The sequence below is a fragment of the Tenrec ecaudatus genome, chromosome 7, assembly GCF_050624435.1.
Source record: "Tenrec ecaudatus isolate mTenEca1 chromosome 7, mTenEca1.hap1, whole genome shotgun sequence".
Classification (NCBI taxonomy): Eukaryota; Metazoa; Chordata; class Mammalia; order Afrosoricida; family Tenrecidae; genus Tenrec; species Tenrec ecaudatus.
The window spans coordinates 62,435,023-62,452,709 of record NC_134536.1 but is presented as its reverse complement, the minus strand read 5'-3'; the positions used below and the strand labels follow the sequence as shown (position 1 = coordinate 62,452,709).

At 46.6% G+C, this 17,687-nt stretch overlaps 2 protein-coding genes across 4 annotated transcripts in view; one reads left to right on the top strand and one right to left on the bottom strand.

The window, feature by feature from the left end:
* Nucleotides 1-8,702, bottom strand: part of WASF1 (WASP family member 1) — a 67,597-nt gene extending 58,895 nt beyond the window's left edge. The window contains exon 1 of one of the 3 annotated variants that reach the window (XM_075554680.1): nt 8,608-8,702. The gene's annotated coding sequence lies outside the window, so the exon portion shown is untranslated. Of the gene's footprint in view, nt 1-8,130; nt 8,366-8,607 lie in introns of those variants that run through there. The other 2 variants (XM_075554681.1, XM_075554679.1) reach the window with 2 other exon arrangements.
* Nucleotides 8,703-9,106: 404 nt separating this feature from the next.
* The window catches only part of CDC40 (cell division cycle 40), a 56,255-nt gene continuing 47,674 nt past the window's right edge, over nt 9,107-17,687 (top strand). Inside the window, exon 1 of the mRNA XM_075554678.1 lies at nt 9,107-9,339. Within this exon, the coding sequence (XP_075410793.1) occupies nt 9,151-9,339 (189 nt within the window). The 5' untranslated portion in view covers nt 9,107-9,150. The remainder of the gene's footprint in view (nt 9,340-17,687) is intronic.

Genomic DNA, 17,687 nt, shown 5'->3' with positions numbered 1-17,687 from the left:
TACCATCTTGTGAATTCCAACTCCAAACAACTCCCCAAGACACAAGCCTATGCTCCTTAGGGATTCTGAGGCTGTCAGTCTTTAAGTGAGCATCCAGCTCCATCTTTCTCCTCTAGGGCAGCTGGTAGGTCTGAACTGCTGACCCTGCGGTTAGCAGTCCAACCCTTAACTCACTGTGCCATCAGATCTCCTAAAACAGGATACAGGAGTCTGATTTATGTCGAAGTCCCTTTGTAGCATACCTTTGTGGTATTTTGTTCTTTTAAAAAGAACTGTCAGCTCCTTCTCAAAGAAAAACTACTTTTCCCTTCCCTCACTTGTTGCTAAACCTTTCCACGGTTCTCTGGTGTGACCTGTAGCACATGCATGCTATAAAAATTTACCAAAAATGACATAGAAGGCAATAGATGGACCGGCTAAAGTCTGGCACACAAAAAGCTTACTTTGTAGCCCAATGTGACACCATGGTTTGTTTGTTTCCACCATGGGTTGTTTTTTTCCCCACTATGGTTTATTCTTAGAAGAAAAAAAAATCAAACCAGTTAATCCATGTTCTGACATGTAATTTTTTTCTTTTGACTGAATCAGCCAACATAAAAACATCAATTTACTAGACTGGATCTAGGAAACTTACTTTGGAGTTAAGAAAGGCAGGAAGTTGTCCCATTGTGAACACCCAAAAACCCTCTGCTGCCAGCATGGTCCCAAGCATGTTACCATCCCACAGTTACCTCCTTGGGACGCTCTTAGAACTGGGTAAGGAACAGTCCGTGGCAGTAGAAGGGAAGTTACATGGACTTTAAAATCTCACGCATCTGGGTTTAAATTCCACCTCTTACCATTTTTTATTAGCCAGATGACCTTGTACAAATTAATCTATGCGATGACTCTCTTGGTTGGTTGCTAAGTGCTAGAAATAAAATTCCATGTAGCTTGTGCAAAAATAACAACCTATCCAAGACTAGGCTGTCTCCTTGGAACCCAATCTCAGGACCATGGACAAAGGCACTAGAAGTCACTTCTAGATGCCTTACTTCTAAGTCACAGCAGGAAACAACGTGCTAACAATTTCTGAGTTTTCAGCTTATACTTGTAACTACTGAATAGAAAACAAAACCAACTTTCTGGGCTTTAACTTACTGTGGTCTAGTGGATTCCAACTCACAGTCACCATGTTAAGACACAGAACTGCTACCTACCATTTGCCTCTTCTCTGTCCCAAGGAGCGGCTGATGGGCTGCAAGCACCTCCCTTTCAGTTAGCTGCCTGACACTGAACCCACTGTCCACCAGGGCCCTGGGCAGTCTGGTGTTCAGAACTTGACCAATAACGACACAACTGGGCAGAAGGATGGCAGCTCTTTCTGCTTCTGGCTCGCCCTCTCGAAGCCAAGCTGACCTTTTTGAGACAGAGGTTATTCAGTCACTACCCTGATTAAAATCTTCAAATGAAACTATAATCCTTTTTGGATGGAGATGTGTGTGGGCCTGCAGCATCTAGTCCCTACTTACCTCTACAACTTCCAATCAACTCCCAACCCTTCTGGCTCCCTGTGCTCAATCTCCTATGGCTTTAAGAAAAAGTTATTACTGCTCAGTTTACTGGGCCGACCAAGCTCTTTCCCACTTCAAAATGCTATCACAGTTTCTTTACTGTCTTTTTTCCTGCACCTAGCTAATGGGCACCTTTCATGGGGAAGAGCCAGTTAGAGTCCCAGCCAGGGCACCTCACACGCACTCACCACACGTCTGTCAGTGAAGGACTGTGTGCTGCTCTAATGAGAGCGGGTTTGGGGGGTGTTTCCGGACTAAGACAAACTAGGAAGAAAGGTCTGGCAATCTACTTCAGAGAAAATCAGTTGATCAAGACCCTGATCAAGACCACAACGAATCAGGGGATGGTGCAAGACTAGGCAGTGCTTTGTTCCACCGTACACAGACTCAACGACAGCAAGCAACAACTACAACTAATGTTTCAAAACAGGAGCCTGTCATTTCTTCAAAGCTTTCCCTGACCTCCCAGGTCAATCAGGGACCCAGGTTTCCTGTGTCTCACTCACAACGACTAATGATAAATCTGTGTACTTGTGCACTGCCCGGGTCTCTCACTGCACTGTTACCCTCACGAGGTTAAAGGCCTCTCTGCGCGCCACTGTGCCCTTCCACCATTTAGTAGGCCCTCGCCTCTTATGTGTGGCACGAATCACTGACCTAGCATGAGGGAGGTGATAATCACTTCTAGATCAACCAACTGCAGCCTTCTGGTAGCAAGCAGGCAGAATTACTATGACTAATAATGGCAGCCCTAGCAGTCACTATTGAGGAAAGGGCAGTGGGGGAATTTCCCAAAGAACCCAGGCCACCTCTGCTGGGCAACTAATTGACCTCCTTCTTCCATAAAATGCTCATAGGACTACAATGTCAACTACATATGATCTTAATGTATAAATGACGTGCACACACAATAAGCATGCAGTATCACTCCTTTCCTTCTTAGGAGGAATGTTACACTTTGTTCTTGAATGTGAGTACTCTCCACGGCCTGTAAAAAGCACAGCAGGGTGTCATAACCCCTTTTCTCACAGTATCCTGATCTTTCCACCCTTCCACGTCCTAAGAGCTTCACTTACCTGTGATTCTTCTACAGTAATTGTATCCACGCAAATACCCACTTAGCTTAAACTAGAGGCAAAGGGAACACAAAAAACGAAGCAGAGCAAAACAAAACAAGCAGCCAAATAATAATACAACTGCCTTTGCTTTCTGGAGTTTGTCAACTCAGTGTTCTCCCTCCGCTCCCAAGCCCACACCCTCCTCCTTGCTGCCTACAGCTCCATCGCTCCCCAATTTCACAGAAGGAAATGAAATCCCGGCTGACTGGATTTCGTCAGGCAAGCCTGTACCCCGTTTACCTTCATGGTACTCCACCTCAATCTCAGCTTCAATGCTCCTCCTTAAAAATCCAGCAAACAAAATTCCTCTGAATCTTTTCCAAAAGTATAAATAAATCTATCTTGACTTTACTTACTTGGTCTTGGTTTAAAAAAAATATTTTAAACTCAAGAGGAAAAAATAATTCTGTTATGTGGTTATCATATAAATTATGGGGGGGGGAGCAAAACAAAATTCCTCTAAAAACGTTAAAAGATGAAATAGCTAAAAACAACTATAAAATAGCTAAAAAGCTATGTTCTTTGCCAAGGCCATCAAGAAAGGTGAAATCCCCTGACAGAAAAGAGTAAGCGGTAATACTAGAAAGGGGAAATGAACTTTCATAAAAAGGAGTTACATTTAGTAGCAAGTGCTTAGAATTTTGTTTGTAGGTTATTGCTGTGAGGAGCCATCAAGCTGATGCAACTCGTAGGGACCAGTACGAGAACAAAGGGCCGCCCGGTCCTGCACCAGCCTCACAAGTACGGCCCTGTTTGAGCCCATAGTTGCAGCCACCTTGTCCGTCCATCTAAGTCAGCAGTTCTCAACCTGTGGGTTGTGACCCCTTTGGGGGTTGAACGACTCTTTCACAGGGGTCGCCTAAGACGATCGGAAAACACATACATATTTCACAATATATAATTATACATTGTTTTGTGATTAATCACTATGCTTTAATTATGTTCAACATGTAATAAGGAAAATACATCCTGCATATCAGATATTTACATTACGATCCACAACAAATTAAACAGTTATGAAGTAGCAACGAAAATAACTTCATGGTTGGGGGTCCCCACAACACGAGGAACTGTATGAAAGGGCCGCAGCCTCAGGGAGGTGGAGAACCACTGGTCCAGGTGGAGGCCTTCCTCTTTTGCTGCCCCTTCCACTTGACCAAGAGTGATGCCCTTCTCCAGGTAGAAGTCATCTAACCAAACATGCCATTCCACGAGTTAGAATGCCAAAGACCTTGAGAAGAAAAGTGACACGTCCAAGCTCCTACCAATTGCTCTAGTATTCCATTGTCTTGTCCCGAAGATGAAAGCCCATGCCACCTACTGAACTGAGGAAAGAAGTCCCTTCTCTCCACACCTAGTGACTGACAGGACCAAACCAAAAAACTCATAGCCATCGAGTCAATGCCGACTCATACGGACTGTATGGGGCTGAGCAGAACTGCCCCTGTGCGTCTCCAAGCCTGGAACTCTTTTACCAGAATAGACAGCCCTGTCTTTCTCCCCAGGAGCAGCTGGTGGTTTCAAACTAATGACCTTGCAGATGGCAGCCCAAGCGGTAACCACTATGCTACCAGACAATGTCCCAATACTGCTGTCAGGCCTCATGGAAGAGAAAATGTATTCCTGGCATTTCAAGTTAGACTTTGAACTATTGTTGTACTCGGCGCTGTGTTTTTAAAATAATGCTGTACTACTTACCACCATACTTTTCTAGTAGTTAGCATAATCCTGTGTTCAGGTTTGGTATAGGTTAAAATGGCTCTAGTGGACTGTCTTCAAATCTAACCACTAAACATAATATTGTTTCTCTGACAAAATCAGTTTCAAATCCCAAGCCACTGCACGTTTTCAAACAAAATCAACTTCAGTCGAAGGGACTACAAGTACCGAGATGGAAAAGTTTAAACAGAATGTAATCAAGTAAACATGAAGCCCTTTGTTTTATAAAGAGTTCCATCCACCACATGGGTCATTATTTTTCTAATTATTCAAACATGTACCGGGAGTCCCCCCGGTAGGCAAGACCCACATTGGCAGCCACCACCATGTGTTCCAGGGGAGGCTTGCAGCACCTCCAGCCTCAGCCAGACAGGGTAGAGGGAAAGCTTCTGAAAATCAGCCGCTGGAAGCCCCACGGATCCGCTGGGAGCCGACTCAGCAGCAGCCAAGCACAACTCAAACATTAAGCACTGGATTTAATCAGCACACATACTCTTATTAATATTTTGCTTGGAAATGAGATGTCAAAAAATAATGAAACACATTTTTATACTAATTTAATTTAGGTAAAACAAGAAAATTAATATATATTTTCATGAAGCCAGATATGAGGTGAAAATAAAATTGTTAATCTTTCACAGCGAAAAGTTGCCAACTTATACATTATTCAGTAGCTAGTGCTATTTTTAAAAATGTGTGGGAAAGGAATTGGAAATTATATCTAAAGAGACAAATGGAGTTCAAAGAACCCCAAATACATTTTTCCTTTTTCTGAGATAAAGCAATTATGATTCGTACATTAACATGGTTGATAAATATACTTTAACAAAATTTTACTGCAGTCAATTAGTTAAGTGGACAATCTTCATGCTTCATTTTATTTGTTCAACAAAGAAAATTGGACCTCTACAATCTGCTAAGGGCTTGGGGTTTACGACAATAAGTATATGAGGTCGATTTCTGTCCTTGTGGAACACGGAAAAACTATGCTAGCTAAGTGCATTTATCCAAATAAGAGTAATAGCTGAATTTTTGATTGGTCATTTAAAATGATTATTGATGTCATCAAATTAATCCACAAGAAAAGAGAAGCAACATAATAATTTTAAACAAACATTTTAGTGGTCTTAGTTTCCCCATAAGTAACCCAAAGCATTGTTTGGTACAAGTTCCAATAATACAATATCTTAATAGTAGGTGTTGCTAGGAAAATTGATTGAGTGAAATTTTCTGATAAAAGAAATAAAACGCTGCTACCTACTGTTGTAATAAAAATTAAATGCCAAAAAAAGTATCTTAAACTATTCCTCTCTATTGTAGCAATGAAAATCTAACCCCCCAAAAAGGCTGTCACAAGCAATTCCTATAATAAAATAAAATGTATAATTATAATCATCCATAGAATTAACATATTTTCCTTGAATAATATAGTTATTTAAAAATATTAATAATCAAAAGGAGCTCCATCTTATATCTTACCCATGACTATGTTTTTTGGCATTTGTAACCTGAAATTTTTTTCAGTGAAAAATATCTTAATGTTCTCTGGAAATGTTATCTTCCACAACTCATTTAAAAGATCACTTGTCTCATCACTAAGCTATGTACTTTTTTGATCACTACTAAGTATTTACACATGGATTGTAAATCTACAAATATGAAACGTCTCAGGATGGTGGGCCACAGCTTATTCCTCCCAAAGCAGAATTCAATGTAAATGAGGCATTCTCACGTGCCCAGGAAAATTACAGTGGCTTTCTGAAGCACTGTTTATACTGACCTATTTTCATTATCAACTAAATATTTTGAGATCCACTGAAAATATTTTCAAATCATCTTTATTGAATGTGTTCATACTATCCAGTGATGGATGTCAGAGTTTTCTTCATTTGCTCTTAGGGAAACCAAGGCACGAAGGTGTCCATTTTATCAATTGCTGTGTCATCTCGAAACCAGGTATCTGATCCTACACCAGGTTATATTTATACGTGAGCCAATTCCAAGTGCCATGAAACAATTCCTGGACCTCAACAACGCCCCTGTCATACCTACCTACAGACTGTCCCTTTTGATCAAAAGGGCTAATGCAACAAGGGGAAACAATGAAAGCTGGAAAGAGAAGATTTTTCAAAAATCAAAACAAAACACTTAGGTTGGGGCAGGGAACAACATAACTTATCTTCAAATAGCATCATGTTTAAATATTTTAGCAGAATAATCAAGTAATCCAGTTTCTACCAGTTTCAAAAAATCATTTCATCTTTCAAATAGATTTAAAAACAAAACCAGAGCCTATTTATTCCTGACGGTAGGCAGAAGTTAGAAAAACAAGACGAAATTCTCTCACAAGTAATTAAGGGCATGATATTGCAAGGCCAGGATATGAGGATTTCAATAAATGAGGGAATGTGCAATATGGCAGTGAAAACCCCATCTTAAATAACAAACCTCTCCGTTCAACTGCAGGCTAGAAGCAATCCAAGATTCGCTACTGCTATATAAACACAAAACTTTTCTCAACCAAAATTTGGGAAAGGTCATGTCAAATACTTTAGCCAAAAATTCGGCTTAAATGCCTTTCCCTAAAGCAACTTTGCCCATATGGCAAAACTCTCCCTTGGAGTTCTGATGTTCATAAACACTGCACTTGTAATTATGAAAAATAGTGCCACCAACAATTAGGTAATGGGCAGTTGCCTCCCGTGCCAATTAAAGTACATTTAATACGATGTACCGAATATCCACCAAACCCATTGCTGAACAGAAACATGACTTAACTAGCACGTGAATCCACCACCAAAGAGGCCGGGGGCGGGGGGAGTACAGAGGGAATTAAAGTATAATGCATTGCACGTCTTCTGTTAAAAAGGGAAAGATCTGACTGAGCCGCGAGAAAGCACCTAGTAGCCAGGGATGAATTCATTAATTGGTTCTGGGGCAGGTCGCGAATGTGCAGGTCAGATGTGTTCTCTTTGTATCCCGATTTCGCTTCAGCATCGCAAGTGCGAGCAGGCGTCCGAGTAGCGAAGCTAGGGGGCACGCTGTAGCCGGGGGAGAAGGAAACGGGAAAGGTGCAATGGATGCTGCCGAGTTGAATAATTATCTGGGTGGCACAATGGGCGAGTCCTGGAGACAGCGGAGCCGGGCCCCCGGCAGCTCCTCAACTCTGCCGGGGGCACCCCCAGGAAGGGCATGGGAGGCGTCGGCCCCCGCTTCGCCCCCACTTCAAATGAATAGCAGCACCCCCACCTCGATTTCCCGTGAGGGCTTTAGACCCAGCCGCACACCCGCAAAATGCACAGCCGCTTTCCCCCAGCCGCGGGCACGCAACGTGAGCTGGGGCTTCCCGACCCGACCCGGTGCGGCAGCCGCCCCACCGCCGGGGGCCGAGAGCCCTGGACCCGGGTGGGCAGGCACGCTCCGAGGATGGCACGCCAGGTGAGACCTGCAGCCTCTTCGCCTCGAGCAGCCCTCGGGCAGCCCCTGCCGCCCAGCCCGCCTCCCTCTGCACCCAGCCGGCCGGCGGGCGGGTGGGCGGCAGGGGTTCAGGCAACCCACGCGTGGGGGTGGGGACCACGGCAGGGCAGGCGCGCCCATCCCCTTCACCTTTGCCGGGCTAGAGACCCGCGCCCACTGTTCGCTCCGTGCCGGCCTGGGAGGGCCAGACGCCCCCGGCCCCCCGGCATCCCACCCGCCCGAAAACCAAAAAAACAGGCAATTCCTCGGAGACTCGCGCTCACCGTTCAATCTCCTGGGGCTCCCGCTGACCACTACTTCATGCTTCGAAGGTGGCCGCCGGTCCCCCTCAGCTCCCTAGACTCCGCCTCGAGCCCCCGGGAACGTCGGGCTCGGCGTGGAATTCGTCCCCGGCAGGGGCCGAGGCTCCGAGGCTCCGGGATCGCCGCCTGCGGCGTCCGCCGGCCGCCGGACTCGCCGTGTGCTCGACGCGCCAGCGAACAACACCGCGAGCCGCCGCCGCCCCCCACCGGCCCCCACCGGCCCCCTCCCGGCGCGCGTCGCTCCACAACCGGGCGAGGGGACCCGCGCCCGAAGCAGGGGGAACCACCGCTGCACGCTCGCCGCCTAACCTCCCACCTTTCCCACCGGGAACCAGAACCCGCCGGTGCAGGGCTTGGACCTGCCCACGCCCACGCTCCGCTCCAGGCCGCAGTGCCCAGGTGTACTCGTGCTGGCCAACTCCGCTTCCTCCCGCTCACCTATCATTGGGGGGGTTAATAATCGCGGGCCCCCTCTTTCCTGAGGCGTGTGGTATTGCCCAATCCTCAGTCTGGGGGAGGGGGACCGAGAGAACGGTGCTGGGCTAGGGAATGAGGGAAGATGTTAGCCAATTGAATGAACCATCTCTTCAGGGGCGGGGTCAAAGGCAGGCAGGCCCGCCCCACCCCGCCCCCTCGCTAGAAACTACACTTCCCAGTGTACCTCTGCCTTCGTCCGGCCGCGTTGCATGCCGGGCGGCAGGGGCGGCCAGGCCTCAAAGTATTTCGGAACTCGTAGTCTTTGGGTTTAGTCACCTAGGTCCCGAAAGCTGTACACCATTTAGCGGCCCCTGTTTCCTCTAGATAACTGTTTCCAAATTCTTATTTATGCTGAAATTATTGCATTAATTCATTTATTATTTTTAAATGTTATCAATTTTTTTTTCCTCAAAGCGAAGCAAGTAATAGGGTCCTTGGTAATCTGTAAGGACCTGGAAGCCACTTCCGCCGGGGCCTGGTTTCCACCGAGGATCTGTTGCCGTCATGTCGGCTGCAATTGCAGCGCTGGCTGCTTCCTATGGTTCGGGTTCGGGGTCCGAATCGGACTCGGACAATGAGAGCGGGCGGTGCTCCCTCCCAGCCGCCGATTCCCTCATGCATTTGACTAAATCGCCGTCGGCCAAGTCCTCTCTGGCAGTGGCGGTGGACTCGGCTCCGGAGGTGGCAGTTAAGGTAAGCACTGCCGCGGTGCGGGAATTGTCGACTTAGAAACTCGCCAGCCACGAGGGCTGGTTATCCCCCAGGACCCCCGATTTCTTAGAACCGAGTGAGAAGTTGCTAACCCGTGGGTCGCCTCTACCTATACTATATACATCTCCCTCGGGAAAAATTCGAGACGAGTCCGTCAGTGCTCGCCGCCCTCACCTGCTTGCGACGGGGTGGATGGGATTGGAATTTGCACGTATGGATTGGACCGGGGCCTGGATCTAGTAAGTGCCATCTCAACGCGAGTAAAACCACATGGGGACTGCCCAGAGTAGAATGTGTGCCCGCGCTGGCATTGAGCAGTGGCTTGGCTTTGTTATGCTTTTTGAAGTCAGAACTAGGTTCTTACCCCGACAACACTTGTGTGAATGTGGGCAAGTTGTGCAACCTCTTTTATATCCTCACCTGTACAGTGAAGATCGTTTGAATAGCTCCTTTCTATGAGATCCGAAGGTTTTGAAACATGAGTGCCAGGATACAAATAAAGGTTTTTGTACAATATTCTGTACCTAGTAGCATCGTCTACTTCACAAACTCAAAAGGTCACTGTCACGGAGCCGGTTCCAGCTCTTGGAGACCCTGTAGGACATGGTAGAACTGCCCCTGTGGGGGTCTGACTGTAACATTTTACAGGAGAAGGCGGCCTAGTCTTTCTCCCAAGAAACGACTGGTTTTAGACAACTGGTCTTGAAGTTAGCAGCCCATTGAATGACTGCTGGTGTGTTAATACACGTCCGAAAAAGACCTGGAGTATAAGAAATTGTGTATGATCCCAGTGGAGAAAACTGTAGAGGGAGATGTTCAGTGACTTCGTTCACTCCAAAATGTGTCTTGAGCACATTGTGATTTGCCAGGAACTGTTCTAAAGACCAAAGACACAAAGGTGCACCTGATGCCTGTATTCTAGTGGGAGAGACCGAGTAAATAAAGTAGCTGTAGATGGAAGGGAGAAGCAGGAGCCTACTGTGGTAGAAAATAAGGTCAGAGTATGACTTGAGGTAAAAGGAACTGGGCTGTGACCCACGCGGTTGGCTGTTTGAAACCACCAGCAGTCCTACGGGAGAAAGTCTGGACTTTCTACTCCCATAAGCAGTCTCAGGAACCCGCGGGGGGGGGGGGGTCACTATGAGTCTGCATCAACTGGGTGGCAATGGATTTGGTTTTATTTTGATTTGAGAGAAGTCGGTCAAGGAAGGTGTCCCCGTAAAGGATGGCCCTGGAACCCAGGCTGGTGCAACCTACGACGAGAGCTTCCAGTCAAAGGAGAGTCAGGCCTTGAAAGGGCCAAGAGTGGAGGGTGTGTGGAAAACGGGGCAGACAGGTAGCCCAAGCACCAGCAAACACCACCAGCTGCCCGTGGAGTCTGATAGGGTAAGCGGAAGCTCAAGAGGCGGGAGAGAAGGCAGTGTGCAAAAGTTGCAGAGTCTAGTAGAGCAAGCCTTTTACAATTCTTAGTAGCACAGTGGTTTGCTCGCTGGACTGCTAACCACAAGATCAGCAGTTCAAAACCACCAGTCTCGCTGAGGGAGAAAGAGGAGGCATTCTACTCCCATGTAAAAGACTGTAGAGTCAGAATCAACCTGATAACAGCGAGTGTTTTTGAGTTTGCGTAACGTAGTCATTTTGAATTGTACTTTTTATTGGTATGCATCTGACATGAAAGAATGCTTCAAAAACTCAAGACAAAACTCACTTTGATCGACTCTAGTCAGACTCCTAGAAACCTTATAGGGCAGGTTAGAACTCCCCCTGTGAGTTTCCAAGACTGTAACCCTTTATAGGCGTAGAAAGACCTGTCTGTATTCCTTGGAGCAGTGGGTAGTTTTGAACTGCAGGTCTCATGGTGAATAGCTCACATAGAACCACTATACCACCAGGGCTTTGAAAGAATACTTACAACTCTGTAGATGATAACCTAAGGTAGCCGTTCTCAGCCTGTGGGTCGCAACCCCCTTTGGGAGTCTAAGGGCCCTTCCACAGGGGTTGTTCATAACAGTGGCAAAATGACAGCGATGAAGTAGCAAGGAAAATAATGTTATGGTTGGGGGTCACCACCCCATGAGAGGGTCGCGGCGTGAGGAAGGCTGAGAACCACTGTCCTAAGCCCATTCACAGCTTCTAGGTTGGGAGAGGAGTCCGCACACCCTCACTCTCAGTATGGGTGTGCTCTGGCTGTCTGTAGCCCTTTTTGCACGCCACATACTCTTCCATGAATCAACCTGTGAGGCTGTGTGGACTCTGAGGACGCACAGGTAAGCCCTGCGAAGTGGTTACGTGGACTGTGTAGTGTCAAGACGAGCTATCGCCAGCAGCTGCCGTTGGGGCCGGTGCGGACCTTTCCATGCTGAGGGTTGTGTGGGTCTTTCTGGTGCCATTCTTGAGCCTTTTGTGGCCTCAGCTTAGAAACTTCACCTGCTCCATTTGGTCAGACGTGCAACTCACTCTTAGCTCTGGTGAGACGCGCGCTGTTATCTGGCATCGGTAGCTTCGCAGGCCGGAGCCCCTCCCCACTCCGGCCACGGACACCGACCGTCTGGGAGGCCCTGCCCTCCCTCGTGTTTGACTACATCTTACCGAGCGGCTCTCCCAGGGTGACTGTCGGGCACTTCCGATTCAGTGTCGGAAATGTTAACCCACCTGCTTTTCCTCGCCACCTGCTCACGTCCTGTGTCGTTTCTGCCCTTTTGATTACTGCCCAGACAACAGCTGAGCCATTCTGCTTTTCTGGTCCTTGGGCCCCAACACTGGAAGCCCATCATGCAGCTGACCCTAACCTGCTGCTTCTCGGATTTCCCTCCCATCAGCCTTTCTTTCCAGGCTCACTTCTTTCTAGCCTCCTCCTTTCACAGATTCTTGACTCGTGCTCCCTTTGGAGTTGTGGGCCGGGGCCACTGGTGTCGTACGTTCCACACAACTGATCCCCAACCCCTGTGGCGGTGGCGGCGGTGGCACTTGCCTGTTGGGCGCTCGCCCGAGTCTTGGCACAAGTACATTGCCGGGGGGTTCTTCCTTGGAGCTGCTGGGGGTTCATAGGGCCACCCTTCGCTGAGCAGAACTCCGGAGGACTCACCACATTTCTTTACCGAGGCCCCGCTTCCCTTCCGAGTTCCATCATTTTTCCCTGGGTCAGTCAGAAATAGACTCCGTGCCACATTCCGCACCACATCCTCTGCACCACGGTGCACCTCATGCTGAGTTTTAGCATGTCTCACGCCTCCTGGAGTGGTGCGTTGCTGCCTGCCTAAAGCCGTGCTTTGTATGTAGCATCTGAGGCCTGTCAGTCCTCATGCACAGGGGCTGGAGAACCTCGTTTTCCCACTGTCTTCTCAGGACTTGCCTGGGCTCCTCTCTGTGCCTGAAAATCCATTGTCTTATGTCTCCTCCCTCCCAGCCAAAGCCACTGTGCTAAAGAGGCTCGGGGCACCCAGTCAACCAGAGCCGGTGCTGTAGAGTTCACCCAAATGCATGGTAACACTGGGGGACGCAGGCGAGCTCCCTGGGGGGTTGCCAGTGGACATGTTTCTCCCTCTGACCACATGCGGCCCCTGGCCACACTCAGGTGTGGCACTTGCCACATCGCTGGGCTTTGTTCGTGTTTATCTGCCCCTGGGAGACCAGGGTAGATTCACCTTCATGTCTCCAGGTACACAGAGTGAAGGGAAAATGTGTTTGGGGGCAAAACGACTACAAGAATGCGTGAGCAAGGAGATGCTGTGAAGGAGTGCAGGTCCAGACGTAGACTTTTAGGGGTGGGAGGGTCCTGGAGCTCACCGAGTTGTATCGCTGTGTGTTGTAAATAAGAAAGTCCAGAAGAAGCGATTGCGCAGGCTGCCCACGGTTCATTAGAAGCCGAGCTGAGACAGGAACCCTTTCCCTGCGGAGCTCTGATTTCTTCTCTCCATTAGATAGACTCCTTAAGGGTCTGGAGTGTCTGGGCAGAGACTGCTGGCTTGCGAATCAATTCATAAACACACCAAAGCTTGCTTTTCAACATCAGGATAAGGATGTAATGATAAGAAAGTGATCTGTATGCAGATCATTATAGTGTATCCAATGTCGAGCCATTTCTCTGTACTCTGATAAGACGGCGCATCTTTTCATATATGTTACTGGTGGTTTGAAAGGAGCCCTGATAGTCCAACGAGCTCTGCAGGAGAAAGATGCAGCTGCTTCCAGGAAGTGCGTGCCCTTGGAAGGCCTCTGAGGGCATTCTTCCCGCTCCCCCAGCTCTGCTGTGAGTTTCAGTCAACTCGGCGGTGGCATCAGTTTGGGTTGATTGGTGATCTTATTTATTTATTTTGTTAAGAAGTAACTATTGGGTTGTCTTTTGTCCTTTAATTTGTAGGTGAACTTTATGTATTCTGGATGTGATTCCTGGTCGGTTATGTGTGCTGGAGATCATTTCTAATTTGTGACTTGTTTTTTTTTTTTCATTGTCTTTTGAAACAAATTAGTTTTTTTTACTCTAGTTTGGCGAAATTATCCCTTTGATAGACTGTTTTTTCAGTTCCTTGCTCAAAAAACCTCCTTCCTAAGGTGAAGGAAAGTATTCTCCCACATTCTCGTCTTTGCTTTTCCATTCAGGTTGGTAATCCAGGTGGGATTAACTTTTGTGTGGATGTGAACGTGGTTTTATGCCTGTGCCTTGGTGGCGGAATGGTTACACTTTGGGCTAACTGCAAGGTCAGTACTTTGAAACCGCTGCGCGATCCCCTTCCATAAAGAGTGACCCTCAGAAACCCCCTGGGACAGGTCTACTTCCCATGGGGTCACAGTGAGTGAGAATGGGGCTCGGTGGCAGTGAATTATGAGGGCACGTTTCAGGGAGCCCTCGTGGTGCCTGGCAGGCTACGTGTTGGGCTGCTAGCCACAAGGTCAGCAGTTCAAACCCACCAGCCATTTCACGGGCAAAAGATGAGAAATTTTGCTCCTATAAAAATTGACAGTTTCAGAAACCCAAAGAGGCAGTTCTAGTCTGCCCTATAAGGGCTGCCAGGCCTCAGAAATGACGGCGAGTTTTCATCTTCTCTTTTTCTGATTCAAGTTATTCAAGAATTACTTGGCTATTCTTGGCCCTTATACTTTTATATATAGTTTAAAGGTAACTTGTCAAGTTCCGCTTTATTTTCTTCATTATTTAATTTTCAGTGGGTTTTACTACCAACTACATGTCAGCTGATGAATTGACACAGTAGCTGCAACCATGGGCTCAAGCATAATGTTTGTGAGGATAACACAGGTCTGGGCAGTGTTGTTCTCTTATACCTAATATAGTCACTCTGAGTCAGAACCAACCCAACGGTACCGAACACCAGGTCAGCGCTACATATGATCGTATGCTGATTTTCAGCCCAACCATCCCCTTTTTTTCATACTTAAATAGAACTACCAGGAAGATACAAAATTTAAAAGGTGCCAAAAAGATAACACAACATAGTAAGGCCAATAAGACCTTTTAAAGCTGAAAACATAGAGATTCTTTAAGTTACTTCATAATGATAAAATATTTGGTTATATAATAATTTTAAATTGATCTGTGGCTAAAACTGTAGGTTCAAAAAGTTTAAGCAGAAGTTGACAGAACTACCAGGAGAAATGGACAAATCCATTGTCGCCATGGGAGGTTTTGGGACAGTCCTCAGTAATTGAGAGAGCAAGTAAGAGAAACCAATGGAGAAAACTTGAACAAATAACAAGTCGTACCTAAGGACATATACTCAGCAATACAGAATATTGTTTTCATGCATGTATTAGTCTGGGTTGGCTAGAGAAACAAATCCAGAGACACTCATGTGTAGGAGAGAGCTTTATATCAAAGAATAATTATACATTAAGAAAACATCCCAGCCCAGTCCAGATCAAGTCTATAAGTCCAATATTGGCCCAGATATCCGATACTGGTCATTAAATACCTCTTCAGACTCAGGCAACACATGCAATGATGCTGAATACAGGAAGATCACAGACCATGGGTAAAAAGTCTTGTGGACCCAGTGGTGTGGGGAGTATCTCCAGGGCTCGGGCTGCTATCCATGTGCCCTCGCATAGCTCTATGTGGCTTGTCAGCAGAGCAGGAAGAGGAAGCAGAGAGTGAGTGTGTCCCGCCTCCTGGGAGGAGGAAGAAGTTCCCCAGCATCCTCATGAGAAGGCCATGCTCACAAGGAGGAAGCAATCAGGCTGTGACCTGATTGACAGGCTAGACTCCACCCTTCATTCTTTTATCAGGTTGGCATAAAAGTGTGTAACTACCACAATGCACAACTAATACAACTTTAAAAGAAATGCACCATTCACTGAGCCAAGAGTTGACAGATTTTTTTTTTTTGTAAAGGGTCAGATAGTAAATCTTTTTAGACTTGACTTGGCTGGCCACATACCACATATTCTGTTGTTTATTTAAGAAGAAATTTAACAATTTGAATATTATAGATAATAGCAGTCATTATGGCAAAGATAAATTTATGCAGTGTTAATGCATTTCCCTGAGCACTAATGAAATAATTGAACGTCTTTAAAACAAACATGCAACCCCTTTACAAATGTAAAAATCATTCGTAGTTTGCTGATACAAAAACAGTCTGGGCTAGATCTGATCCACTTTGGCCTGTGCTATCAGGTAATTATTGAACTACAAACTTTAGGGTCATTGGTTCGAATCCGCCAGCTGCTCCATGGGAGAAAGATGAGGCTGTCTGCTCCTGTAAAGAGTTATAGCCTCAGAAACCCTCCAGAGAGCTGCTATGGGCCCAAACTAACCCGCTGGCAGTGGGTTTAGACTAGGCCATAAGGAGCCTGGTAGAACTGTGTGTGAGGCATTGGGCTGCTAACCATGAGGGAAGTGGTTCAAGCCCACTAGCCTCTTTGTAGGAGAAAGACAGTGCTGTCTGCGCCCATTTAAAGTTCTACGGTTTCAGAAACCCTGTCTAGGGACATTTTGAGTTGAAATCAGCTCAGTAACAGTGGTTTGGAATGTTTTTGTTCTGATTTTGTATCATAAAATAAGCCTTTGTAAATTTTAAATTGTAGTACTATGTGTCTAACCACAGCACCTCTAAGGTAGAAGTCATCAACAAAAAGTAAATATAAAATTCCTACATTTGAAAATTATAGAATACCACTCCTTATTAATTGAGTGTAAATACATACATCATTCCATAGTTCAATGACATCAAGTAGAATCGTGCAATTGCTGCCACAACTAGTTTCTAAACCTTCTTCTTCCTGAACTCCTTGACATCATCTTCCGTTTACTCCCCTAAAGCCATCACCACCTCCCCCCCCACCCCCACCCCCCACAGTAATAACCCTTAGTCTACTTGCTGTTCCTATAGGCTCCTCAGTCCTGGGTTTCATATACCGAAAACATAATACAACGTAAGAGGGTGACCTCCAATGACATAACACCTCTGAAATACACCCTAATATGAACAAAGAAAAAGACAGGAAGTGTTGAAAACCAGATCAGGTCCTGCATACCTTAGAAGTGGTATCAACTGACAGTGTTTTAACTGTTCGAGTCAGCTGTGTGCCTTTGACCTTCTGTACTCATCTCTCCAGTGCAGTGCTGAGCACCCACTGCCCTCCCACCCCTCCTGGTGGATAGAGGGCGCTCACCAGAGGCTTACTCCCTCTAAAGGTCCCACAAATGCATCCTGGGCTCCTGCTGTCCTCCACAGCTGGCTGCAAACTGGACTCTTGTCGGTTAGGCTCTGGTACTGATCCCTGCTTCAGATGATGTGATTCACAGTCCTTTGGGGACTGATGCTGCTGTTTCCATGTGGACTTATTTGACATCTCACTTGGAAACAAGCCTTGAAGACCCCAGATGCTATTTTAGCTGCTAATCAGGCACCATTTAATTTGTTTGCCACATTTCACTAGAGCTCCTGAGGGTGAGTGTCGAGCAGAGCTATGATTTAAGAACTTCAATTGTCCTTAGGATTGCACTTCTAAGTGCAGGTCAAAGAAAAATCATGGTGGAAATTAGAAAATATTTTGAACTGAACAATCAGGAAAGCTGTTGTCCTTGTTGATACTGCTGTCTTGGACCAAGTGCCGCTTCGGGCAGTGTTTAATTCTGCCGTGCATGTGGTCACGCACCGGGAGTTGAAACGGACTGGGTTGCACCGAACAGCAGCAGTTATCTTCTCGTTCAGGTTGTTCTCGAACGTTTAGGTTTTCCACTGCTGCGAGCCTTCATCGAAGCAGTTCGCCTCACTTTTCTCCCGCACAGCGATTGGTGGGCTTGGACTTATGCCATTCCAAGACTGCCTCTTTGTCTGTGTACACATTCTTTATTGCACAATTTTAAGTGC